This window comes from Barbus barbus, assembly GCF_936440315.1.
Source record: "Barbus barbus genome assembly, chromosome: 38".
Classification (NCBI taxonomy): Eukaryota; Metazoa; Chordata; class Actinopteri; order Cypriniformes; family Cyprinidae; genus Barbus; species Barbus barbus.
The window spans coordinates 27,027,890-27,054,581 of record NC_136716.1 but is presented as its reverse complement, the minus strand read 5'-3'; the positions used below and the strand labels follow the sequence as shown (position 1 = coordinate 27,054,581).

The window sequence follows — 26,692 nt, the reverse complement described above, 5'->3', positions numbered from 1 at the left end:
ACGCTCCTGAGGGGATGATTACAATCTATCTGATTGTAATCATCAGTATTTGCTGGTGCTGGAACAAACCTGTTTGTGAAACAAACACCGTTCAAAGCCAAACCCCAAACCATTCACTACCGCTACAATCAGAGAGAGAGAGAGAGAGAGAGAGAGAGGGAAAAAGAAACAAAAAAACAAAAAACTTTAAATTCAGAAATTACACAAGAATTATTACATTTTCCTCTTCATCAACAACATACAACATTTTTTCAATTCCCCAAATTTAATTAAAAACCATTAAGTTATTTGTCATTTTCTAAAAAGCAAATTCTGCTCTAATTCTTGCAGTTATTAGAGCTTTAAACATCAATTCAGGATCCACTGAACATTCACCTTTTAACTTCCTCTTTCTTGTCAACCATATTGCTAACCTTGCTTCATTTCTCTATTGAAATGTTTCTCTATGGGAGGTTTATATAGAGACCTCCAACATCCCTTAGGGGAAGATTCTGCCCCAAATATATCTGTCCATTTTGACTCCTTTACTTTCTTTAGAGAGGAGTAATAAATCACTTTCACGCATGTTACATAGATTGCTTTCTTGGATATTTCTTCAAATGTTTTTGTTTTTTTTAGTTCTAAAATTAAGAATTGAGTCCTTTTCTGGTTTTTCTTCAATGGCTGCAGAAATCTTTAACTCTGGAAAATTATCATTTTCATCATTGTCCTTTAAAATCAGCTCATTATCTTCTTGAAGTTGTCTTAATGCAGAAGGTAAAAACAAAAAAAATCCATTTAATATTATCTTCATGAACCTTACAGACTTGATGCCTGTCAGACAACACATCTCCTCAGGACTTTTCCATTTGTTCCCATCTCTCAATTCAGATAGTTTAGTGCAACCAGCTTTTGCCATTACAGATCTTAAACTCCTCAGACTTAGTTCCTTGACTTCAATCAGAGGGTTATTAAAAAGAGGTCCATGTCGTATCCAATCTGAAGAACTTCTCTCCACTTTGAAAATTGATCTCCATGCTTTTAAAACTGACTGATAATAAGATGAGGTACCACTCAAATCAATGTCCATCGCAACTGTTTATCATATTTAAAAATGTCCACTTTTTGCAACAAAGCACAAGCTGTGTCAGTCCATATAGATTGCCCAGAATACAACAGTCTTTGCACCGCTTGGATTCTGAAGGTCATAATTCGGCTTTGTATATCCATTAATCCATGTCCACCTTCATTGACTGGCAAAAAGAGCACAGCAGCCTTTGTCCAGTGGTATCCAGACCAAAACAAATTGATTACATTTCTTTGAATTCCACTCACAACATTATTTGGTGGGTTTAGTACAATCATTATATGCCAGATCATAGAGGCAACCAGGGCCCTCCCCCTGTATGATAGTTTGGATAACACCCACTTCCATCTGGACAATTTCCACACACTTTTTCTATCATACCCTCCCAGTTCTTTTCCTGATATCTTTCCTTTGCTAAATATACCCCTAAAAACTTTAACCCTTCTTTACCCCATTTAACTCCACCTGGGAGTACTGGAGGAGGTTCCCCATTATGAAACCTTCACTTTCGTTCCAGTTGACCTCTTCATAAACATTTAAGCTTTCTTTTAAAGCTTCAACATCACTTTTATTTTTTATAAAAACAGTGATATCATCTGCATAAGCAGATACTTTTATAAGCCTATTTTCAAAACCTTTAACTGCAAAACCTTGTAATTTTTTCCTCAATTGACAAAGTAGGAGATCAATTGCCAAAGAAAAAAGTTGTCCTGACAAAGGACATCCCTGCCTTATTCCTCTCTGCATTAAAACTGGCTGACTAAGCCCACCTTTAACATAACAGATGCCCCAGTATATAAAAGTTTTATACCTGATAAAGCTTTAAGACTACTAAACAAATAAAAATGATCAACTCTATCAAAAGCTTTTTCTTGATCGATAGAAAATATACCTACATTTATATTATCCATGTATGCCAAATCAATTACATCTCTTAAAAGAAAGAGGTTATCTATTATAGTTCTATTTGGTATACAATAAGTCTCATTCCTTTCTATCTTTTTTTATCTATTAGAAAAAGACTTCGCAAGAATTTTATAGTCTGTACATAATAGTGCCACTGGCCTCCAATTTTTTAAAAGACCTAGATCACCTTTCTTAGGCAGTAACAAAAGTAGTTCTCCAAACAATTCCTTATAAAAATCCATTGCAATCATCCTCATTTCTTTTGGATCAGATGTCAAAGTTATATTAATACGTTTCTGATGTAAAATCTGTTTTCTTTCCATCTCTTTCTTTTCTAAAAAAAAAAAAAAAAAAAAAAAAAATGAACTAGGAGCATCCATATCCTTCAATAAAGAAAAACGAGCTCTTATTAAAGCTCCTTTTGCATTTTCATGGAGACCAGTTCCCAAAGTTCTCTTTCTTTTTTCCAACATGTTTACATCTGTTAAATTATTAACTGCATTTATTAAGTTGTTCAATATCTCTCCCATTAATCCCCCTGCTCCACCCAGTGTCACGGTGCACACACGAGGGAGGAACCAGGAACACGCAGACGAGGATATATCTTCAAATAATAATCTTTATAACATCAAGGCAGGGCAAGACAAGGCAGGGCAAACCACAGACAGGAACACCGGGGAGTAACGAGTAGACCAGACAAAGTTTAACTGAACAGACAGGACTAATATACACAGGTAAATCATAGATAACGAGACGAACACGGCTAGACAAGAATTAACTAATGATTACGCTTAACAAGGACAGGAAACAAACCAAATATGGGCACAAGAGGCAGGAACACATGACACACACACACACAACAGTTCCCTGACATAACTCCCCCCTCCCGAAAGGCTCGTCCCGAGCCTTAACAGTTCCATCGGGGAGGGGGGGGTGGGCGCTCTGGAGGCCTCTCAGGACAGACACGGACCACAGGACGGGGACCTCCAGAGCGGAACAGACAGACAGGACCCATGGCAGAGCAGGGAGCTCAGGAGGCCATGGCAGGTGGTAACTGTGGCCATGGCATCCTTCTTCGGCCCACCCACTCCACCCAGACCTCTACTACCCCCCCCCAAAATTTCCATGGGGAATCCAGGGGGTATCAGGAGCCCTCCGGGGCTAGACAGACAAAACACGACAGAAACCCTCCAGGGTCAGACAAACACGACAGGACATCCCACAGGAACCAGAAGCCCTCCTGGGCTGGCTAGGAAGCTGAGTCTTCCTCTGGGCTTGACGAGGAGTCAGGGGCCCTCACAGGGTCCCTCAGCAACCTCCTCCACTTCTGCGACAGGGGGGGCAAGCGGCTGCGACTGGCCTCCATGGCCACAATTCAAGGAGCCGCCTGCCCCAGACGAGTCTCCATGGACAAGACAAGACATGGCATGACAAGGTAAGTTTAAAATGTTCCTGTGGGCACAACAAACACAAACACGGCTCTCCTGGCCGTGACATGTGGACTTGATCCACGGAGAGGGTATCGGCGACCGGCAGGCTTGAGTCAGCGGCAATCCGGTGGGCTTGAGTCAGCGGCAATCCGGTGGGCTTGAGTCAGCGGCGGACCGGCGGGCATTGAGTCAGAGGCGGACCGGCGGGCATTGAGTCAGAGGCGGACCGGCGGGCATTGAGTCAGAGGCGGACCGGCGGCGTGAACAGGGGGAGCCGCCGACGGCGGGTTGGCTTTCCCCGCGGACGGCAGCGTTGATCTCCCGCGAACGGCGGGCACGGTGAAGCCGCCGACGGTGGGTTGGCTTTCCCCACGGACGGCGGACTTGGGTGCACCGCAGGTGGCGGCGTGAACTCCCGCGAACGGCGGGCTCGGTGTGCCGCGGACGGCGGCGTGAACTCCCGCGAACGGCGGGCTCGGTGTGAGCGGCGAGGTTGGGATAGCCGCGGGCAGCGGCGGATATCTCCCGCGATCGGCGGGTAGGATGAGCCGCGGACAACGGCGAACTTCTCCCGCGATCGGCAGACTTGCAGGGCTCACGGCCAGCGGACTCGCGGTAATCCTGCCGAACTCCCACGCCGACTTGCAGTGGGCTAAGGCGGGATGTCGAGTGGCGACTTCCATGCCGCGAGTAATAGACAAAACAGGAACAAAACAAGACTTTTGAAAAACTGAAAACAAAACGAGGTGAAGGGGCGCCGCTTACTGTTAAGGTCTGGTCTTCTGTCACGGTGCACACACGAGGGAGGAACCAGGAACACGCAAACGAGGATATATCTTCAAATAATAATCTTTATAACATCAAGGCAGGGCAAACCACAGACAGGAACACCGGGGAGCAACGAGTAGACCAGACAAAGTTTAACTGAACAGACAGGACTAATATACACAGGCAGCGGCGTAACTTTGCTTTGAAAAGTGGTGGGGACAGCGCACAACTCGTTTTGCTATTTGTTTATTTAATAACTGAATTTACTTGGGACTGAGTTCAGAGTTGGAAATGCACTTAATTTTCACTTTGATGTACACATGCATCACATTCACAAATATGTCTATAAACATCCAAATAAGCAAAACGTAACATTCACAATGTGAATGTTACGTTTTGCTTATCACAACACATCCAGGGTAGCTAATATCAATCAAAATACGCAAGATAAATGCTCAGCTGCAGCGTATTCATTAATCCCCAATCAATTGTGTGTGTGTGTGTGTGTGTGTGTGTGTGTGTGTGTGTGTGTGTATTACGATTCATTCCACTTTGAATTACTTGAATGAATGAATTTTCTCTTAATACCAGCCGGACAACTTGCTAAAAGCAGGTGTGATCGATGCACGCGCTCAACATTACGTCAAGAGTCAAGACAAGCCCACAAAATGTTTCCTCATCCAATCAAATAATTTAACCAATCCTGAACTACGCAAAACCTCGTGTAAAACATGAATGAGAGTTAATTTGTGTTTAAAATGGTTAAACTACCTTTATTAATTAAATAAATGAAATTGTTTTGACGAATCTTTTTTTTTATGACGTTTGTATAAAAGCTCTATTTTTTCCTCCCCCACCCCACATGTAAAGGCTATACGGTAAATGTTGCTACCTATAGCATAAATGTTAAAACATCAACAAAATGTCCAAAAGAAAGTATGGAAGTGATATAAGAAGCTTTTTAGTGAAGCAGCCACGCACATTGCACACTTTTTCGCCCGAAATTTTCGCACGTTGAAAAATAAATACGACCTCACGTTTTGTCAATCACGTTTGCACACTGCCTCCGAAATTGTCGTCCGTCAAAAAATAAATTCGGATCGGGTTCGATTTTTTGCGTTTTTCGCATCCGTATAAAGCATTTTGAGATGCTTTGAGAAGGTGTTTTGACAATTCAGAGCCACCGTACAAGCGAAAGCCAAAATCCAAAATAGTGTCAGACAAATTAATACACTTCGTCTTGCAGCAGAGAGCACTTTATGACAAACAAATTGCGGAATACAAAGATACAGAATATAAAGAACTGCTGTAGCCTATTTTTTTATGCCTGGCGCGCACCTTTCCGATGCCGCAGTTCGATGTTTGTGTGTGTGTGTGTATCCATACCTCAGACAGTCTCTGTTCAGGATAAATTGGTTCACGGAAATTGGTGGTCTTTTTAATATGTGGATTCAGTATCGATAGCAAAGTATCAAACTGAGGTACTGACATCCTGAAATAAACTTTGAATCTCTCGGGATAATCCCGCAGCTCTTTGATAAGGAGGTGGAACCTTCCTCTCTGCGCAATCTAAGGATTGGATGGACCCAATATTTCCTTTTTCTTTTTCTTTTTTTAAAAAGAGAGAGGACAACAAAATCATCCTCACTGCTTGAAGACATTTTGTATAGTTTTGTGAATTTTTCCCCAACGGATTAATTAAAACGCATCGGACTCCGTGTGCAAGGTCTCTGTGGGTGACGAATTTTTAAGATTGCGAATGCGATAAAACGCATGAGGAAATTTCGGACTCAGTGTGCAGAGACCTTAAGACTAAAATACAGTATTAACATTGTAGACTACAAATAAATTTTAAAAGAGGTACAGGATCTGTAGACTAATTAATTATAGGGAAAGGAAACTACATATCCCATGACGCATATCGCGTATCTCGCGATAGTTTCACAACGAGACTTAATATTCATCTTTGAGGATGTTGAAAAGCTTCTGACCGGCGGAAAAATGTGTTAAATTAATGAATTAGATTATGAAGAGTGACGATTTGTAGATGGTGCTTTTCCTTTAATATATACCTTACGCAATCTATTTTTCAGATACTTTTTAAAAGTGGTGGGGACAATATCGAGCCTGGTAAAAAGTGGTGGGGACATGTCCCACCCGTAAATTACGCCTATGTACACAGGTAAATCATAGCTAACGAGACGAACACGGCTAGACAAGAATTAACTAATGATTACGCTTAACAAGGACAGGAAACAAACCAAATATGGGCACAAGAGGCAGGAACACATGACACACACACACACAACAGTTCCCTGACACCCAGCACCTCCACACCTGCCAGTGAACTGAGCCAGATCCGAGAGATGCTGCAGACACTGTGCACCCAGCTCCTCCACAGATAAAGACAATATACACAAACAGTGCACTAACATCGACCAAAAAAAATAAAAGTGCACTAGATGTAAATTGTCTACACATACATTATCACAGGTTATTTTCTCTCTGTCTTACCAAATAAGTTTATCTTTAATATTACTACAATACTAATGCGTTCATTTCATATAAGTTGTTGGAATATTCAGGGTCTTCATTCTTCGAATTTTGGTCCTAAAAGCACAGACCCAATTTTTCTGAAAAATAACAAAGATGCTGATATTATCGCTCTCACTGAAACCTGGTGTTGAAAGGTTGCGCTTACCTACTGTCCCTCAAAGAACTGAACTGAACTGCTAAAGAACTGCTAAAGAACTAAAGAGTGGAGACAAATTGGACCCTAATAATTTCAGAGGCATTTGTGTGATCTGGGGTAGTAGTGTTTTTTTGTTGATGTATATGAATGAATGAATTCTGCTTACGTGTGTGTGTTTGTGTATGTATTATGTCTGACCTCAGTGTGTTTCCCTAATGTCCACCACAGTGACCCTCACCTGTGTGTGTTTATATGTTAAACACTGTGGTATCAAATGTTCACACAAGTTCTTATTTGTTACACTGTTTATTTAAGTTTATATTGTTATAATGTTTTTATTCTATTATTTTGATATTTTCATTGTTATTATATTTCTCTATAAATATTTCAAGCTTTGGCAATATTGTATTTTTTACAGTCATGCCAATAAAGCAATATTGAATTGAATTTATATAGATAGATAGATATTCGATAAATAGATAGATATTTGATGGATGGATGGATGAATGGATGGATAGATAGATATTTGATAGATAGATAGATGGATGGATGGATGGATGGATAGATGATTTTGAGTGGGATTACAGGATTACCCTGGTTTTCTCTATTTTGTACCTCAATGACACTTTAACTGTAAAGATGTGGCTCATTATTGACAGAGCAGAATGAATGTGCGTCTGAAAACATTTTGATGAAGCTGAGTATCATCTGCGAGTCTCCAGACGGCAGACGTGAGCGCTTCTCTTCATCTTACTGGAGGATTGAGCGCAGGCTCGTCTCTCAGGAGGCGTAATCACAGATAACAAGCTCTTAAGTTTTTGCGCTTGAGACGGTTACTTCAGGATTTGTAGTTTTCAAGTAGGTTCAAGAGGCTGAATTATCACCTGAGAGCAGACCGAAATATTCTGCTACTACCTATTATTACTCCAGCGTCTCCATTTGCACTCCTTTATATTGAAAGCTCTTATAATGCACTATTATGATAAGAATTAGAAACTTTAATTCTCAGTGTAAGCGTTCATGTATTTATATTCAGTGTGACTCCACAGAGAACGAGAGCTACAGCTGCTTCATCAGAGTATAAGATCAAGAGCTGAATGAGGAAAAGTTCATATTGCAATCTGAACAGCAAAATGATAAACATCTTATTTTACTGCTGCTTAGAAATCAAGACAACAATATTTTAGGGACTGATCTGGACTGCAGTCTTTATAGGGCTAAGTAAAATAATAAAATACATATTTTATATAATAATAATAATAGTATGTTAACAATGCGATTAATATATAATTGATTTATATAATTATTTTATGATATTAAATATTATTTCATGCATATTTATATTATGGATTATATATTATTTGTGTGCATCAATGTGTGTGTGTATATATATATATATATATATATATATATATATATATATACACAGGTATATGGTATATAATGTAGTTTTGGACTTTCATTTTATAGACAACAACAGTCGTAAAAAATAGCAACATCTCTTCTTTTATGTTCCACAGAACAAAGCAAGTCATTCAGGTCTGAAACAACATGAGGATGAATAAATTACAGAGTTTACATTTTTTGTGTAGTTATGTAGCTACACATTGCTGTTGAAACTGATATTTTATTAACCTGATGCACCTGCTGTGTTCTTGAATATCGCTCATAATGTAGTTAAATGAAACTTTTATAAATAAAGACACCCACAGACGTTGCCAGAGAAACAAACAATCTCTGAGTGTGAGGAGGCGAGCGGTTCAGAGCGGGATCTCAGAGTCGTAATTACAGTAATACTAATACGATATGAACAAAAAAATTAAAATATTCATTGAAAACCTAATGGCGTTATGAAGGACAAATTTACTTGAGTTGTAGAGCCTTTTGAATTTCTATTAGAATTCAGGTGTAATTTACCATCACAGATGTCGAAGTGACGTGTGTAGAAAGAAAGCAAACGTTGTATGCATGATTTAATAAATATTTTATTGAAAAATTGGGAGGCACAGCATGCGGTCCAGTGCATGGAAAGGAAACAGCAGCATCAGAGAGAGACGGAAGCGGCGTTCCTCATGTTCTGTATGTGTTTTACTCAAGTCAGGAGCGTGAAGTGATGCGGGAAAGACACAGCCTCCGGCGTCAGCGGGTTACTCCGCACATCCACAGTCTTCAGAGCAGGCATCAGAGACAGCTTCTCCATCGGCAGTTCTGAGTGAGAGACACGAGACGTGAGACGTGTGCAGCATCAGCTCTTCAGGTTCAGAGACATACTGGTCTTACAATCTCCTCCAAGAGAGACAAATGTCTACTTCATTTAGAAAAACACAGAGATCAGATACAGACCCTGTGATCCATTTCTCAAACTAAAACATGCACTTCATATGTTTTTCTCATTGAAATGTTTTAAACCAGATCAGATCAGATGGCAACATCGGTTTTTACATTAATGTGTTTGCAGTCTAAAATGTCATGTTTATTACATTCCGTTCACTGAAAACACATTAAATAATACTTAATTTAGCATTTATTCTATGCAAAGCATGCTGAGAACTAATATTATAATATTTAAAATACCTATATTAGTTAGAAATTTGAGTTTAAATTACATACAATATTAAGTTAATGTAATAATTAAGATTATTATGGAAACATAACTCGTTAAAATATATTTTTTCAACTTGCAACCATGCGTTTATTTAAGTTGTGGTAACAGGTGCAGTGATTTTTATTTATTTGTATTTATTTTTAGAGTGCTTAGTCCTATTAGTTAATTCATTAACTATCAAACATTAACAGCAAGCAATACATCTGTTTCAGAAGTTATTAATCTTTGTTAATGCGAGATGATACAACAATTGTTGAGCTCATGTTCTAACATCAATAGAATTATAAATAATGTTTGTTTTAGTGAAGAGTGAATCTTTTAAACACTTTCAAGAAATCTTCAGGTCATCTTTCACTTTAAAACTCTAAAATCTTTAAAACTCTAAAATAAACTGTTGACCAAAACAATTAGGAGAAAACTGTCATCTTAAAGGTTCTGTAGACAAAAACACCCATTTAAAGCCTAAAAGAGGCTCTGAATATTTGAACATTTATTAAAAAAACCTTTGTGAGATCCATACTGATGCCCAGCAGCATGTAAAACGTCAATAGAATTATGAATCAGAAAATCTTCAGGTCATCTTTTACTTTGACGCTAGCCTACATCAGATGGAGGAAATGTCTAAAATAAACCATTAACCAAAACACTGTCATCTTAAAGGTTCTTAAACACCCACTTAAAGCCAAAAACAGGCCGTGCACTAAAATAAACACAGAAGAGGTGCGAGATCCAAGGAAAACTTTAATTTAAGTTACCACACTGCACTGAGGTAAATACAATGGAATATAAAAAGAAAGGGAATTTTAGAGGAGAAAGAAATGCATAAAATGCATACTGTACCTTAAAATGCAAAATTAAACCGCTAAAACACATAAATGCAGTACAGCTGCACATAATGAGCGTTTGTGTGTTTTTATTGGTGTAGAATGGGAGTGGGAGGAGCCTAATCAATTATCAGAGACACGCCCATAAGACTGCACCTCTCAAAATAAGCCAGAACAACATAAAGCACAAGAGATGCTCAGAAGCATGTGTTGAGTTTAAGTAAGCGAGGTAGGTGAAAGCCATATTCATTACAATTTTCTCTTGAAAATTGCAGTTTTAAAATTCTTCAAGCAGAAGTGTGTCATTTTTTGAACATTCTGGGCTGTCACTGATCATTTTATATCCAAAAGAGTTAAACGCTGACTCTTTTAGAACATTGATCTGTTTGTTTGAGCAGCCCAACTCAACCAATCACGTGAGTTTGGGGGCGGGACTGTCTGTTTGACTGACCAATGGCTGTTCCGGAAGCCGGTTGGAAAACACTCAACATATTGTAATTGTGTTTAGTGACACTAGAGATGCACAAATGATCCACTTTGTTGCCGAAGCACTGAAATCCGAAGCCTGAAATGAGAGTGTGATCAGCTTCTCGTTGTGCTGTTTTTCACTGTGCTGCTTGTTGATATTATTATGATGTATTGAGATGGACCACACTTATGTGAGATTGTTATTTTGCTCTACGAGACACTTTCATCTTCTGTAGCCGTCAGATAATCAAGAAGAAAAAACATTGTCATGGAAACGATGGTTTGGGGTCTGGGTTTTATGTGTATGAAATCCCTTTTAGAAGTATTTGTGAATTGATATGGAAATGTGTTCTGTTCCTGCCTCCATTATATCTGCTGCCTACAGTAAAGCTGTATGAAATGCATTACTAACTCTAAATAAGCCAGTTGCATTTTAAATACACTGGGAAGAGATCAAAAGTGACAGTAAAGACTTCATAATATTAGAAAAGATTTCTATTTTTAATAAATGCTGTTCTTTTGAACTTTCTATTCATCTGTGAATCCTAAAAAATAAAACGTGTCACCATTTCCTGTCATTTTGTGACTAGAAAAGACTTCTTTCAAAAACATTACCAACCTTTAAACAGTACTATATGTCTTCGTATACTGGATAAAATATTAAATTCATATTACTTAGTCTCCAATTATCACAATATGGAGTGTATTTTAAATAATTTCTCTCTTTGGCTTTAATTGGATGTTCAGCGTTGCTTGAATATTGCTGATCTCTGACCAGAAGTGGATTCGTTCGTGTGGAAATCAGAAGTCGTTTGTGTGGACCGTGAGCTTGTGCACCGTTTTAAGTGAATTATTAATGCAAACATGCATTTTTGAATAGATCCAGAAGCACTGGGTGGGTTTGAATTGTGTTGGCAGTAATGAAATGTGCAGATGCACTTAACAGATCATGATTCACTGTGACAGACTCTGGCATTTTCTTTGCCGTCACACTTTCTGAACTTTCCATCTAATTCTAAACATCTTTGAGAGTTTTGCTGCGGTTCTGCCTCAAACTTTCTGACATCGACCGTCTGAATGTTTCTCATCTACAGACGGCCACATGCAGCGCCGTCTGTCTGAAAAACAATATATATTTAGTTTGAGAAGAAACTTTTCAGTATGTTTGAGTTTGGTTGCTTTGAAAGCCATTCAGTTCTTGTAGTTTGTAGTTGCATTGTGACATTATAGTCATGAGAATTAAGCACAAGCTCATTAATGTGATGCAAAAAAATTATATATTTAATTTTATATGATGATTCAATTGTTTTACAGCCTTTAATTCAAGCAGATTTTACAAAAAAAAAAAACACGACTTTCATTAAAGTATCTCTAACATTGTTATTTTAATCACAGAGATGCTATTATGGTTTTTATTATTTTGAATTAGTTTTTATATTTATATTTTCTGTTTTCATTTATTTTTTTTTTTTTTGCATGTTTTGTCATTTGTATTAGTTTTTAAATATATCGTTTATTAATTTTTATTTACGTTTTAGTTTAGTTAAGATAAACTAAATGAAAATCAGAAATGTTGCCTTGGCAACTAGCTAGTTTTTAAAAAATATATATTTTATTTAAAATAACAAAAAATATTTTAGTTAATTAATAACCCTGAACTCTAATTAGAATTAGAATCTCAAAATAATTTTGAAAACTACTAATAAATAAAGCATCTGATTATTTTCTTTAAAAGCTTACATTATTTACACTGTTTAAATGTGCTTAAGTATCATTAGAATAATATCACAAATGTAAAGATCTTAAATAGTTTTTTTGTCACATTTAACTTGTTAATTTAACAAATGAACGCGTGATTTAAAGGTGAAGTGTGACCCACACGTTCCTGAGATTCACATATTATCATTCATGTTTTCTGAGAGTTTGCAGATTATTCTGCCATATTTTCAGATCTGGTTTCTCTGTCTCACGCTCTGTGTTTTGATGAACACTGTTATGCATAATGTGTGTGTGTGTGTGTGTGTGTGTTTGCACCTCTGTCCTCACATAAAATAGATGTTTTCATGCGTTACATAAATGTGTGATTTCAGGGAAGAAGAGCCATCTCTCCATCAGTCTTCTCTTAAAGGCTCATTTTGAATGACAGGCTTAATGAGAGTTAATTACCTTGTTATAGTGTTTGTCACTGCTAGAACACTTCATGCTCATTTCACTACGTTTGGAATGTAACTAAACAGAGAATTCACCCGAAAATAAACATGTCATTATTTCAAACATATATATTCTGGAAAGATTATGCAAACAGAGTGACACATCATGTCAGGGTGAGCCATTGCATTATAATGCATCTAGTTAATATGTCCGTTCACCTGTGATCTGGTTCCCCTCCACGCTGATGTGCTGGAGGCTGCTCACATCCGTCAGGCGCTCGGGGAAAACCTCCGAGATTGGAGAGATCGATGCTGATCAAGTGCTGCATGTTTCCGACCGCCTCCGGCAGCTTTGTGAGGATGTTACCCTGCAGATCCACCTCTACAACCAGACCAGAAAACCCTGCTTCAACACAGGACTCTATATGTGCTTATAATACAGTCTGTGTATCTACTAGGACAGAATATTCTGTGAAATCAAAGAATCTCCCATGAGGCGCTTCTCATATTCTGCAATACATTTAAAATATTTAGTGTTTTATACATTTCAACATGTAAACTACCATTCAAATGTTTTAGGTCAGTAAGATTTGTAATGTTTTTGAAAAACATCTCTTATGTTCACCAAGGCTGCATTTATTTGATAATAAATACTGTAATAATTCTGAAATATTATTAGAAATTCAAACAGCTGTTTTCTATGTGAATATGTGTTAAACTGTAATTTATATCAGTGATCAAAGCTGTATTTTCAGCATCATTACTGCAGTCTTCAGTGTCACATGATCTTCAGAAATCATAATAATATACTGATTTACTGATCAACAAACATTTGAAAACCGTTGTGCTGCACAATATTTTTATGGAAACCATAATGCATTTTATTTTTCAGGATTCACAGATGAATAGAAAGTCTAAAAGAACAGCATTTATTTGAAATAGAAATCTTTTGTAACATTATAAATGTCTTTATCATCACTTTTGATCAATTTAATGCATCCTTGCTAAATAAAAGTATACATTTCTATAATTTCCTTCTCCCCAAAAAATTATACTGACTCCAAGCTTTTAATAGTGTATAATGTTAAAAAAGATATAATACAGCTTTGAAATCACAGAAATAAATTACATTTTAAAATATATTCAAATATAAAGCAGTTAATTTAGTAAAAATATTTCACAATATTACTGCTTTTGCTGTATTTTGGATCAAATAAATGCAAGCTTGGTGAGAAGAGACTTCTTTAAAAACATTAAACATCTCACTGTTCAAAATGTTTTGACTGGTAGTGTATATATGCATGTATGTATATGTATATATTTAATTTCCAGCAATAGTAGCTGCAGTATATAATGAAATATATTGTTTGTGATATAAAGAGATTGCTCTACAGAGATACTGAAGCTTCATCTCTTGACACCGAGGACAGTCTTACCTCTTAACTGAGTAAACGTGAGGAAGAACTTGTTGCTCAAGGCCTTGATCTGGTTGTTGGCCAGAGAGATTTTGTGGATGTTGTCTGTGCAGCTGCGGATCATTTTGAAGACGCCGTCAGGGAAACTAACGAGGCCACAGTCGGACAGATCTGAGGCAGAAAACGGTGCTGATTCAGATTGAGTCTGGCATCAGAGTAATATGAGCGCTCTAATTAAGAGATTGTGTTGTTCGCCTCTGCATATCAACAAGCTCCCATAGTGCAATCACTCAGAAAATCATGCCTAATACTATCAGACTGACGCACAGAAATTAATACAGTCATTTGGAGGCTCTTGATGTGTGTGTGTGTGTGGATAATCAAAGTGTTAGGCTTCACAATGCTCCTGATTGCCATTTAGGTTTACTTGCTCTTGGTATTAAATGACTAATATGATGATTTAAGGAAAATTATAAATTGGGAAATGGTCAAAATCAAGCGAATATGTGATTTTAGAGGAGCTTCTCAGCACAATAGCACCATCTACTGAGCACAGGCTGAACTAAACAGTCAATCAATAATAATTAATAATAAAAATGATAAAAAACAAAGTTTTTTGTTTGTTTGTTTGCAATTACACAGGCCTGCATCTTGGAAAAAAATACCTAATAATACCTAATTTGGTGATGCTGAGTTAAAAAATAAATCAAAATAATCAAAAACGTTCCATCATGTAGAAAATAAGAATGAAAATGTTTCTAAATAAATGAATAAAAATAAATAAATCAAATTAATGAATGAATTAAAAATAGTCAATAATTACATTAAAGCATATATGTATATATACTAAAATAACAATTCCAAGGTTTAATTTTTAATGCCAAAACTAACTATTCAAAATGTATAATTTAAATTACAGACTGCAAAAATGTGTTCAAATGCACCATGTGATTTCAAAGAACTTAACATAAACAGAACTTTATAAATATAAGCTTTTTTCCACAAAATCTGTATTTTTGGCACGGTTTGGATGCAGTAAAAACTCACAGATGTTGCATGTTTGCATTTTTATCTGTCACTGGCTTCAATTCTAACCTTGCAATCAGCATTGTGCATAAAAAAACATCTTGCATGTAAAAATGGGCTGTGAGAACAAACAGATGTCGTGTGGCTAAACAGGCACTATTGTTGGAATCAGCAACAGAAAATGAGTAAGAATCAAGTCTTGGATTAGTTATCAGTATAACAACATTTCAGTGACAGTGACTTTCCAAGGAATGACTTTCTCTTACAAGAAAGGCATTTAATTCCATCTGTGACCCTGCAGCACAAAAGCAGTCATCAGTAACACAGGTATATTTGTAGCAATAGCCAACAATACATTGTATGGATCAAAATTATACATTTCTCTTTTATGACAAAAATCATTAGGATATTAAGATCATGTTCCATGAAGATATTTTGTAAATTTCCTACCGTAAATATATCAAAACTTAATTTTTGATTAGTAATATGCATTGCTAAGAACTTCATTTGAACAACTTTAAAGGAGATTTTCTCAATATTTATATTTTTTTGCACCCTCAGATTCCAGATTTTCTAATAGTTGTATCTCAGACAAATATTGTCCGATCATAACAAACCATACATCAATGGAAAGATTATTTATTCAGCTTCAGATGATGTATACATCTTAATATGACTGGTTTTGTGCAGCAGGGTCACGCATGTCGTCTAGGGGAGACACTGAACTTCCTCTGGAATATATTATTGTGTATGTACCCAGAGAGTCTCTCTGCTCCTCCACGGTGGCGTTGATCCTCCGGGCGACGTTGGCCACGGCCTGTGCCATCCTGTTGGGTTCTCGTCTGATCTGAGGAGTGATTGGTGGGTTCAGTGGTGTCTGTTACTCATGCACAGGAAGTCACAGGTGAGAGCCATGGACAGCCGCTTCCTGCCAGAGCGCACAAACATGCAGTGACATCATGAACATGACTGGAGTCATCGATATCTGCTCGTCAACACGATTATTAGTGTATGTCTGCATGTAAAATATGCCTGCCTATATCATTTAAATTTATTAAATAATAAAATATAAATAAAAATACTTTATAAATTATAAACACATTAAAAAGTTCTTTATAAATTATAAACACAACGAACTTTATATATATATATATATATATATATATATATAAGTTATATTTATAGTAAGAAACTAATAACTAAAACTATAATATTTATAATCTTATATTAACATACAATTATAATAATTAATAAATAAATAGGTATTATTTAGGTAAATCACATTACTAATTAAATATTATTTATTATAATACTAGTTATTATTATGCTATAGTACATAATAACTGCAACTAAAAAAATGGTAATTGATGTGTGTGTAATATTAATATTTATTATTTAATTTTATTATAAATTAATATATAGTATATTTACTACAAAATAATTATTTATGACTAATATTATAATAAATAATATTTACTAAATAGTTATTTCGTTATATCAAATACAATTGTATTAGTAGTAAATAATGATTGTTTTGTAGTAAATGAAGAGAACCTGCCATTAAGCAGACAATTATATTTATTTCCAAAACAATTCATGACACAGTAAAAGTGTATAAGGATAGAAACACATTATTAGTACATCTCAACCAACATTGGCATATTATATTCGGTAAAGATCACTAATATGACCGGACTGCAGTGCTATAGAGCAGTTTACGTCATGCATTCATTCATTTAGCAGAAATAAAAGCATTAAAGTACATTAGAAGCTGTACAATAAAGCAGAGCGTTGGTTTAGAGCTGTAAAGCCTCACATTCAGACATGCGACGCTGTCTCACCGTCTCCATTCACCGCACCGATGACTTTATGTGTGTTTATATGTGTTTATGTGTGTTTATATGTGTTTATGTGTGTTTATGTTCTGTCAGCCGAGACCGACCGAGCACGCCGCTGCCGGATTCCGCGCTCAACTGTCGTAAACACTGATGCCGAATTGTTTGACGGCAGCAGAAGGAGGAGTCACAAGATTCGATTTTCATTCAAGATTTTATTTTCTCTATTAATTTTGCTTCGGTGTAGCGTAGTAAGAACATTTTTAATAAGAGGAAAAAAGTGTATTAATTATTTAAAAAAAAAAAAAATATTTATTCAAAAACTGAATTTAAAAAAAAATGAAAATGTCCTCTTTATTATATTTTATCAACATATTCCTGTTTTAATTATTAACATTTTTATGTAGCTATTTTATGCGTTATTAACTTTATTTAATCAAATTAACATGAAAATCAAATTAATCTTGATTTTAAGCTAGGGCAAACTCTAAACATGTTTAATGAAATGCATATAATACTTTTTTTGTTGTTAAATTATAAAAAAGAGCATGTTAGCATCATCATCATCTAATTTTTGTAAATAAACTCGACTTAAAACTCAGCAGTTAGTGTATTTTAAAGGAAAGCCATTTCTACATGAATAAAATCCTAATCAGTTTAGATTTGAATATAAATGCTGTATTTTTACTGTTTTTATTTCTATATTATATGGTCTTTTTACTTTTTTGCTATTGTATACAAAACCAGTCATAAGGGTGAATTTTATGAAATTGAGATTTATACATCATCTGAAGCTGAATAAATAATCTTTCCATTGATGTATGGTTTGTTATGATAGGACAATATTTGTCTGAGATACAACTATTAGAAAATCTGGAATCTGAGGGAGCAAAAAAATCTAAATATTGAGAAAATCTCCTTTAAAGTTGTTCAAATGAAGTTCTTAGCAATGCATATTACTAATCAAAAATGAAGTTTTCATATATTTACAGTAGGAAATGTACAAAATATCTTCATGTAACATGATCTTAATATCCTAATGATTTTTGTCATAAAAGAGAAATGTATAATTTTGATCCATACAATGTATTGTTGGCTATTGCTACAAATATACCTGTGCTACTCATGACTGCTTTTGTGCTGCAGGGACACATATATATATATATACACACAAACATTTACTATTTAATTGTGGTTGTACTCTTTCAAAAAAATAAAGTAAGTAAAAGTGAATACATGGTAATTTAATATGGGATGTATATACACCAATAATCACTTTTTTAAAGCAGTAATTAATCTAGTTGAAAAGCTATAGAGGATTAACATTAATAAAATAATTTTCAGTTGAAATAGAAATGACATAGATTTGGAAATAAGTTCTATTTTGAAAATGATATAGATTTAGATGTTTTTTTCTATTCTCTGAAGGTTAAACAGATGTCCGTACCTGTGTCTGGTGTTTGGCGTGTGCTGCAGTGCTTTTCCTCTCTAAAGCTGATCCCACGGTCCTGCTGGATCACCACTGCGTGGACCTTTACTGTGGAACAATGGGAGGTGATTGTGTTTGACCCGTGACCCCTGCTGACCTCATAGACGGTACAGACCAGACGGGGATTCTAGAAATCACCATGAATTTGTTGAATGGATCTCTCTGGATGTTCAAGTACGTCGTCACATCACACGTTTCACTGGCTCTCGCTCCCTGCATTATCTTTAGAAATGCATTTCCCATGGGATTCTTTCAAAAAAAGGATGTTGCAGTGCATTATTTTTTTTAATTATGAAACCTTTGGGAAAAACCTCACAACATACTGCCACTTTCAATGCCATCTTCTCTCTATTAATCGTATTTGACTGTGAATTTCGGGTTTAGAAATGAGACAGAAATATAGGATATTATAGGAGATGGAAGATCTCAATCAATAAATCAATAATGAATCAATAAAAACTGTTTTTAAAAGTCTCTAAAACACTTTTTCTTTCAGAAAAAATAACATTGTAAATTTACACAAATATTAAGTGTTTCTTTTATCTATAGACAGAGAGAGATTGTCAGTCCTCTGTTGTGTGTGTCATGTGTTCCTGTCTCTTGTGTCCATATTTGGTTTGTTTCCTGTCCTTGTTAAATGTAATCATTAGTTAATTCTTGTCCAGCTGTGTTTGTCTAATTATCTATGATTTACCTGTGTATTTATAGTTATATAGTCCTGTCTATTCAGTTGGATTTCGTCTGGTCTACTCGTTACTCCCCGGTGTTTCTGTCTGTGTCAGCCCTGCCCTGCCTTGCCCTGCCCTGCCTTGCCCTGCCCTGCCCTGCCCTGCCCTGCCCTGCCCTGCCTTGTCCTGCCTTGCCTTGCCCTGCCCTGCCCTGCCTTGCCCTGCTCTGCCCTGCCCTGCCTTGCCCTGCCCTGCCCTGCCCTGCCTTGCCCTGCCTTGCCCTGCCCTGCCTTGCCCTGCCCTGCCCTGCCTTGCCCTGCCTTGCCCTGCCCTGCCCTGCCCTGCCCTGCCCTGCCTTGCCCTGCCCTGCCCTGCCTTGCCCTGCCTTGCCCTGCCTTGCCCTGCCCTGCCCTGCCTTGCCTTGCCCTGCCTTGCCCTGCCCTGCCCTGCCCTGCCCTGCCCTGCCCTGCCCTGCCTTGCCTTGATGTCGTCAGTAAAGACTGTTATTTTGAGTTACATCCTCGTCTGCGTGTTCCTTGTTCCTTCCTCGTGTGTGCACCGTGACAGAGATACAGTAATTATTGATGTTAATGCATTTCTTTTTCATTTGGATCTGTCCATTGTAAAAAAAAAATGTAAATGGTGGTAATTTATTATTAGCCAGTGCATGCATAAATGCATAAAAGCTGCTTATACAGTATGTAGATCCCATATTTATTTATTTTTAAATGACGGTAATTTTTTGTAAGGATGGAACCACAATTTAATAGTATATACAAAAATACCAAAATAATATATGTATTTAAATCTGTGGCAATAATAGCCACTTAAGATAGATAGATAGATAGAGGATGGGTGGATGTTAATAAATGATTCAATAAAGAACAGTTTAAATTATTTTATTTCTATTAGCAAAAATAATATTGTCTGACCTCCATTCTTTATACAAAGATTCATATATTATATTTACATAAATATCAAGGCTTTATTTATGTATTATTTACAATGAATATTTACATAGTTTCTCCACCACATGGTGTTATTGTAAATACATAGACAGTGCTTGAGATCTGTTTAATCCGGTTTAACAGTTATAGGACTGATTATAATATTCTAGGTTTTCCAGAAGACACAGGAAGAGAATGTTTTTCTTCTGTTCTTATTTTCCATCTTTTCCCCGGACGATCAAACAGTCTGAATGGGGAACGGTTGATGCCTGAACAGGTCAGTGTGGTGTTTCCGTCTGTCCTGAGATGATGATAATGTCTGAATTGCGCTGATGAAGCTGGTCACAGGCAGCCGCACTCCTCCACCATCATGTCCTCGTGGTGTCTGAGGATCAGCTCTCCGTTCTCGTAGTAAAGCATGCTGAGGGGACTCATCTTGGTCGGAGCGCAGCAGGCCGCAGGAACTCTGCTGGGATGATAGTACTTCAGCAAACTCTGCAGCACAAACAGACCAACAGCATCACGTTAGGATTATTCAGATACTATTCATTCAGTTCAATTCAACTTTAGTTCTATAGCACTTTTCATGATGCAAATCATTGCAAAGCAGCTTTACAGAAAATTAAAGCTTCTACATTATATTTAGTAATAGCTTATCAGTAACAGCTTATTATAGTATTTTATTATTATTTTTTATTATTTGAATTCCAATAAAGTTTTAGAAATTTTGTTGTTTTTTTAGTTTTACGTCTGTATATTTATTTATAGTTTTTATATTTTTAGTTATTTCAAGTTCAACTAAATGAAAATAATTATATATCTGAAATAAATATAAAAATATTTTAATTTTATTGAATTTTAGTTAGTTTTTAGTTTCAAGTAACTCAATTTTTATGTAATTTTATCAGTTTTGGTTTCAGTTATTTTAGTACATCTAAATGAAAATGGGAAATGTTTCCTTGGCAACTATCTGAATCTTTTTTTTTCTGTTATCATTTTTTTTTTTTTTTACTGATTTTTTATGTAGTTTTATTTCAGTTTAAGATTGCGTTATTTTAGTACTTCAAGTTAAACTAAATGTTAGCTTAGTTAGCTGAAATAAAATAAGTTCATGTTTTTTAAAACATTTTATTTTATTTCAGTTAACATTTCAATTTTAGTTTTTATTTTTAACTGAATATTCTGTCATTTTATTTAAAATTTAGTTATTTTAATATTTCAATGATAATGTGATAATGAGAAATGTTGCCTTGGCAGCTAGCTGAAATAATGTTTCAAAATATTTGATTTAAGTTAACATTTGCTTTATTTCAATTAATGTTTTTTTTTGTTTTTTAGGTGATTTTTTTTTTTATTTCTTTATTTTAAGTTTTTATATAAAAATGTTAGTTATTTAATATAAAATTAAAGTAAAAAAAAAAAATGCATTTACAATTAAGTTTGTTATTTTTAGTAAATGATAACAACCCTAAGAAGTTCCAAGGCAGAATGCAATCTTGATGCTTGCTGTTGTTTCTAAACTTTAATATTAAAAATAATTGCAAAGCTACATAAATATAAGGAGCGCCTCACCTGCATGTAAGCATGGTTGTTGGGATTCAGGTCTTCGCTCAGAGGGTTTGGGCAGCTCCCCTCGCAGCGGTATGCATTGTACTTCTTAGGGAAGACGATCCAGGAGCCCCATCCGATCTGACTGAAGTCCACATGCATGTCGACCCTCCTGCACATAGAGCTCTTCTCGGCCGGACCCTGAAGCGGCTCCGGGTTCCTCACCGGCTGACCCCTGCGGCCCCGCTTGCTCTTGTGTGGCTTGTCTCTCTGCACCTCCTTTCCTTCGCTGTTAAACAAGAACTTGGACTTCTCGGCCGTGTGCAGGAGACTGGCTCGGTCCTGCTCGCTCTGTCCAGAGACGGTGTGTGAGAAGACCAGCAGCATGGCTCTGTGACGGATCCCATCCGCAGCTTTACTCCCGGAGCGAAGAGCGTGTCTCGCCTCTCTCTTGCTCTTCAGGCGGATCCTCTCAGAGAGTTTGGGGCCGATCCAGTTTAGGAGCAGGTCTGTGGCGTTGTAGACCCTCCAGTGATGGGAGGCGCTCATCAGAGAGGAATCGGACAGAAGACCCAGGGACTGGTCCTGCTGGTGCCAGATCTCCACCGTGATGTTCGTTTGCTGCGTTTCTTTGGGAATACGAATCCTCAGCTCCACCGCCTGGATCTGACGCTCGGACAGAACTGAGGAAAGGTCGAAGTGTGTGACGTACTGTGTGTCTTGATTGGTCAAACCTGGAAGAGACAAGGAAATTACATGAGTAGATGTCATATATGAATACATGTCAGTCATATTTAGATTATTGTCAATGACCAATACCTTTGCTGGCTTGCTAAAAATAATTTGAATCAATTTTAAATAGTACTAGTATGTGTATATATATAACTAAAAAATACAGCTAACTAACACAATAAAACACAATAAAAACATAACGTAATAAAAAGCATGATTTCATGTTATCTGTTTTTGCAAATAAACTCTTCATATATATATATATATATATATATATATATATATATATATATATATATATATACACAAACACACATACACATATACACTCACTTTTTTTTCAATTTCAGTTAACAGTTTTGTAAATTTTAAATAATTATATATTTAAACATTTAAAAATAAAAAATTATTTTTATTTTATTTTATTTTTGCTTCATTTGATAACATTATTTTTAGGCTCCACATATTATTATAAAGAAGCAGTTCAGACTTTTCCAAAACTCTGAATTGATTTAAAAATAAATGTAAAAATAAATGTTACAATTTTAAGTACAAGTTTTCAATTATCATCCATCAACACTGGAAAAGATTGGGGGAAAATATAATTTATTTATTTAATTTGCAATGTTGCATATGCCTCATTTCATAACATCATTTTTAGGCTCCATATATTACTATAAAAAATCAATTTAGACTTAAATAATTAAAAATTAAATACATGCAAAAGTTTTCAATCTTGGTTGAAACTTCACATATTATACACTGATGGGACATTATATCATCCTTCAACCACTGAAAGAATGAAAATCATGGAAAAACTAAAAATGGAAAACATCTAATATAATATTTATTTTGCATATACTTCATTTGATAAAATTTTTGGCACCATATATTACAAAAAAACAGTTTAGACTTTGGCTAAACTTTTAATTAATTTAAAAATACAAATTTTACAAATTTTTTTTAAGTTTTCATTCTTGGTTGACATTTTGCAAATGATATGATGCATCAGCCACTTATCTTATTTTTAATCGAAATATATATAATTAATTTATTTTGCAATATTGTATATGTCTCATTTGATATCATCATTAAAAGATGTGATTATAACGCCACTCTCATATTTGAACACATTCACATGACTAAATGAATTATTAAATATTTAAGTGAAAATAAAAACTTTTTTCCTTTTGATTTTAGGGTGAAATGTGTTAGATTTTGTGAGATTCGCCCATCTAAAGACGTAACCCATCACTATGGCTCTTGGCTCTTTTGATATGTATTTTTCTCCAGGGATGAAGGACTGACTGTCATGTACACAAACCCAACAGTAATGAGGTGATTTGTGCAGCTGAACACACACTCTTTGATCCTCATGGATGAGGCTCTTGTCCACTGGAGTGTATTGGTTGTACATTTACATTCAAATTGCTAATTGCTTTGGTTTATCTAATCTTACCTGACTGTGTTTAAGAGCTCAGCCATTCAACATCAGCCTGTACTGGGCAGTTCAACTCAATGATGACTAAATAATCATTAGAGGTTTTTTCTTTAGTATTTAAAACATTTCTGGAAGCATTGCACTTTAACAAATTGGCTTGGTATGTTAATAATAATAATAATTAAAATTATTATTATTACAAATATCTATTACATATGTATTACACTTTTATTGTTGAAGTCAGATTATTCAGTTTATTCTAAATAATTTTGGTTTATTGTAAATAATTATTAGACTGCAACAATAATAATAAAACTAAATATTACAAATAATTATAATTTAAAATATTTGTTATTTTGTTGTATTCAAATGATTATTCTAAGTTATTGTAAATAATCATTGCAACAATAAAAATATAACAAATATTATATGATAATCATGATTTTAAATATTCCGTATATCTTTATCGTTGTGGTCTAATTATTATTTGATTTATTCTAATTTATTGTAAGTAATCACTAGACTGCAACAATAATAATACTAATATAAATAAATGTTTTAAATAAAAATCATGATTTAAAATATTTATTATATTTTTTGTAGTAGTGTAATAATCATTTTATTTTTCTAAATTGTTGTAAATAATAATTGAAACCACAACAACAACATTATTATTATCATCATCATCATCAACAAAGTATTTGTTAAACTGCAATTCTTTTAGAAATATATATTTTTAAATTCAATGGCAGACCCAATTTTAAAGAAGCAATATACAATAATAAGGATGAAGCATGACTATCGATACATAATATGATCTATGATCAATCTCTTGATGTTACGACCCCCCCCCCCCCCCTCCCCTACTAATCTTAATGCAAATGAGCTTAAGTTAAAGTTCATCAAATATGAAGAACCACAATCAATTAGTCAAAGGTGTGGACCACATCAATGGAGCTAGTTTCATTTCTTGAACCTGATGAAAAGTGATGCAGTATCGATCGGATATTAGGTTTATCTTAACGGAGGGGCAAGGCAGTGCGTGCCTAATCCCTTCAGAGCAAACCCCGGATCGAAACCCATCGTTTAACACCTCAGACCTCCGTTAAACTCCCCGTGCCCGCGCTCCTAATCTAATCAAGCGACGTGTGAAAAAGAGCCGAGGCGCTGATGTGGATTTGGGTTTGTGTGAGGATGTCTGGCGAGGCTCTAATCCACATCAGCTTTGCGCAGAGCATTAGTCCTGGTGGACAATGTGGATTGAAGATGTCTGGCGCTGAGATTTGACAGCAAGGAGCCAAAAAGAGCTTCGGAGACTTTCACCTCGGCGCGCGATTAGCTCCCAAACTTTTGCGAAAATAAATAAAAAGCAGCTAAGAACGATAGAAAAGCAAGTCTTACTCTTGGAGAGGATGCTCTTGATGGTGTCCGCTTGCTCGTGCTCCAGATGCTCCGCGGGACGCGTTTGGTTGATCTTGAAATGACGGTAGAGCTGCATCATGTACGGGGGTAAATGATGCCGGTGGCTTGTCTCGGTTCTGGGTGATATAATCCTCGTGCCATGATTACTGTGCTTTCCAAATACTCCAAGAAGCAGAAGCTGGTAGCAGGCCAGGCGCACAGCTCCGAGCGTGTTCATGATGGACTGAGGTCAGGATGACAGGTCGAGGATCCAGGAGAGCTTATATACCCCCCTCCCTCTGGCCCTCTGCATATTTAACAGCGGAGGACATTAAAGGAAATTGACATGCCTTGACAGCTCATCATCTATTCGTGTGGTAATGAGGAGCATATTTTACAATGAACAATTAAAACACCTTGCGCCTCGTGACGTCACCAGAGCTGCCCTTGTCCTTTGAAGATTGAATGGTGCTTTGAGCTCGAGAAATGTCTCGAGTGTCTTTACTCGACCCTCATCAAATGCATTAAACATAACATTTATACATCGAAAGATTCAAGACAAATAGTATTTGCACATCCTATTGTGAGGTGTACTTCTGGGTTCAGTCATGTTTAGGTCATTGACTAATATCCATGCTGGCTTAAGTTACAGCTAATTTAATGGCTATTAGAGGAATAGTAAAAATTGTAATGAATTTTAAGTCATTCTTTAAGTATAATATTGACTGATGTGTGTGTGTAATTTATTTGTTGATATTGCAAGTTTGCATATGCCTCATTTGATATAATTACTTTTAGAACCATATGGTTTAAGAAAAATATTGTTTTTGTATATAGTTTTTTAAAGTAATGTATATGAAATGGGTATTAGATGAGTAGTAAACATTTGAATGCATTTTAAGTAATGGAATTTATTTATCTATATAGGCTGCTTACAGTAAAATATTATTTTATATTAAGTAAAATATTGTAGGCTTTGTTTTTAGGCTATATATATATTTGCAATTTAATTCTTTGCAATTTTGAATGTTACTTGAGACTCCATAGAATATTGTATTAAGTCTCACACACACTCTCTCTCTCTCACTCACACACACACACACACACACACACACACACAATTTTATTTGTAATATACACTGCATATATGTATTCGCAACTTTTTTTTTTTTTTTTGGAATTTTGATATATGTTTGAGTGCGTGCGTGTGTGTCTATTCAAGCAGGGTTAGATTTTTTATATTTTATAAGGCAGCATTTATCCTCCACTGAAAAAAGATTA

At 35.7% G+C, this 26,692-nt stretch overlaps 1 protein-coding gene and 1 pseudogene across 2 annotated transcripts; both read right to left on the bottom strand.

The window, feature by feature from the left end:
* Window positions 1-8,954: 8,954 nt before the first annotated feature.
* On the bottom strand, window positions 8,955-16,191 carry LOC306857905 (leucine-rich repeat-containing protein 20-like; annotated as a pseudogene). The gene is made up of 4 exons: window positions 16,107-16,191; window positions 14,346-14,495; window positions 13,129-13,291; window positions 8,955-9,070 (listed from the first exon to the last, which is right to left on the bottom strand). The product of its transcript is annotated as a leucine-rich repeat-containing protein 20-like (transcript).
* A 4,440-nt stretch (window positions 16,192-20,631) lies between these two features.
* LOC306857360 (nodal homolog) lies at window positions 20,632-25,649 on the bottom strand (the record flags this gene model as incomplete). Its single annotated transcript, XM_079397269.1, has 3 exons — window positions 20,632-20,784; window positions 21,862-22,571; window positions 25,412-25,649. The coding sequence occupies 3 exons, from the start codon at window positions 25,647-25,649 to the stop codon at window positions 20,632-20,634; spliced, it is 1,101 nt and encodes a 366-aa protein (XP_079253395.1).
* Window positions 25,650-26,692: the final 1,043 nt, after the last annotated feature.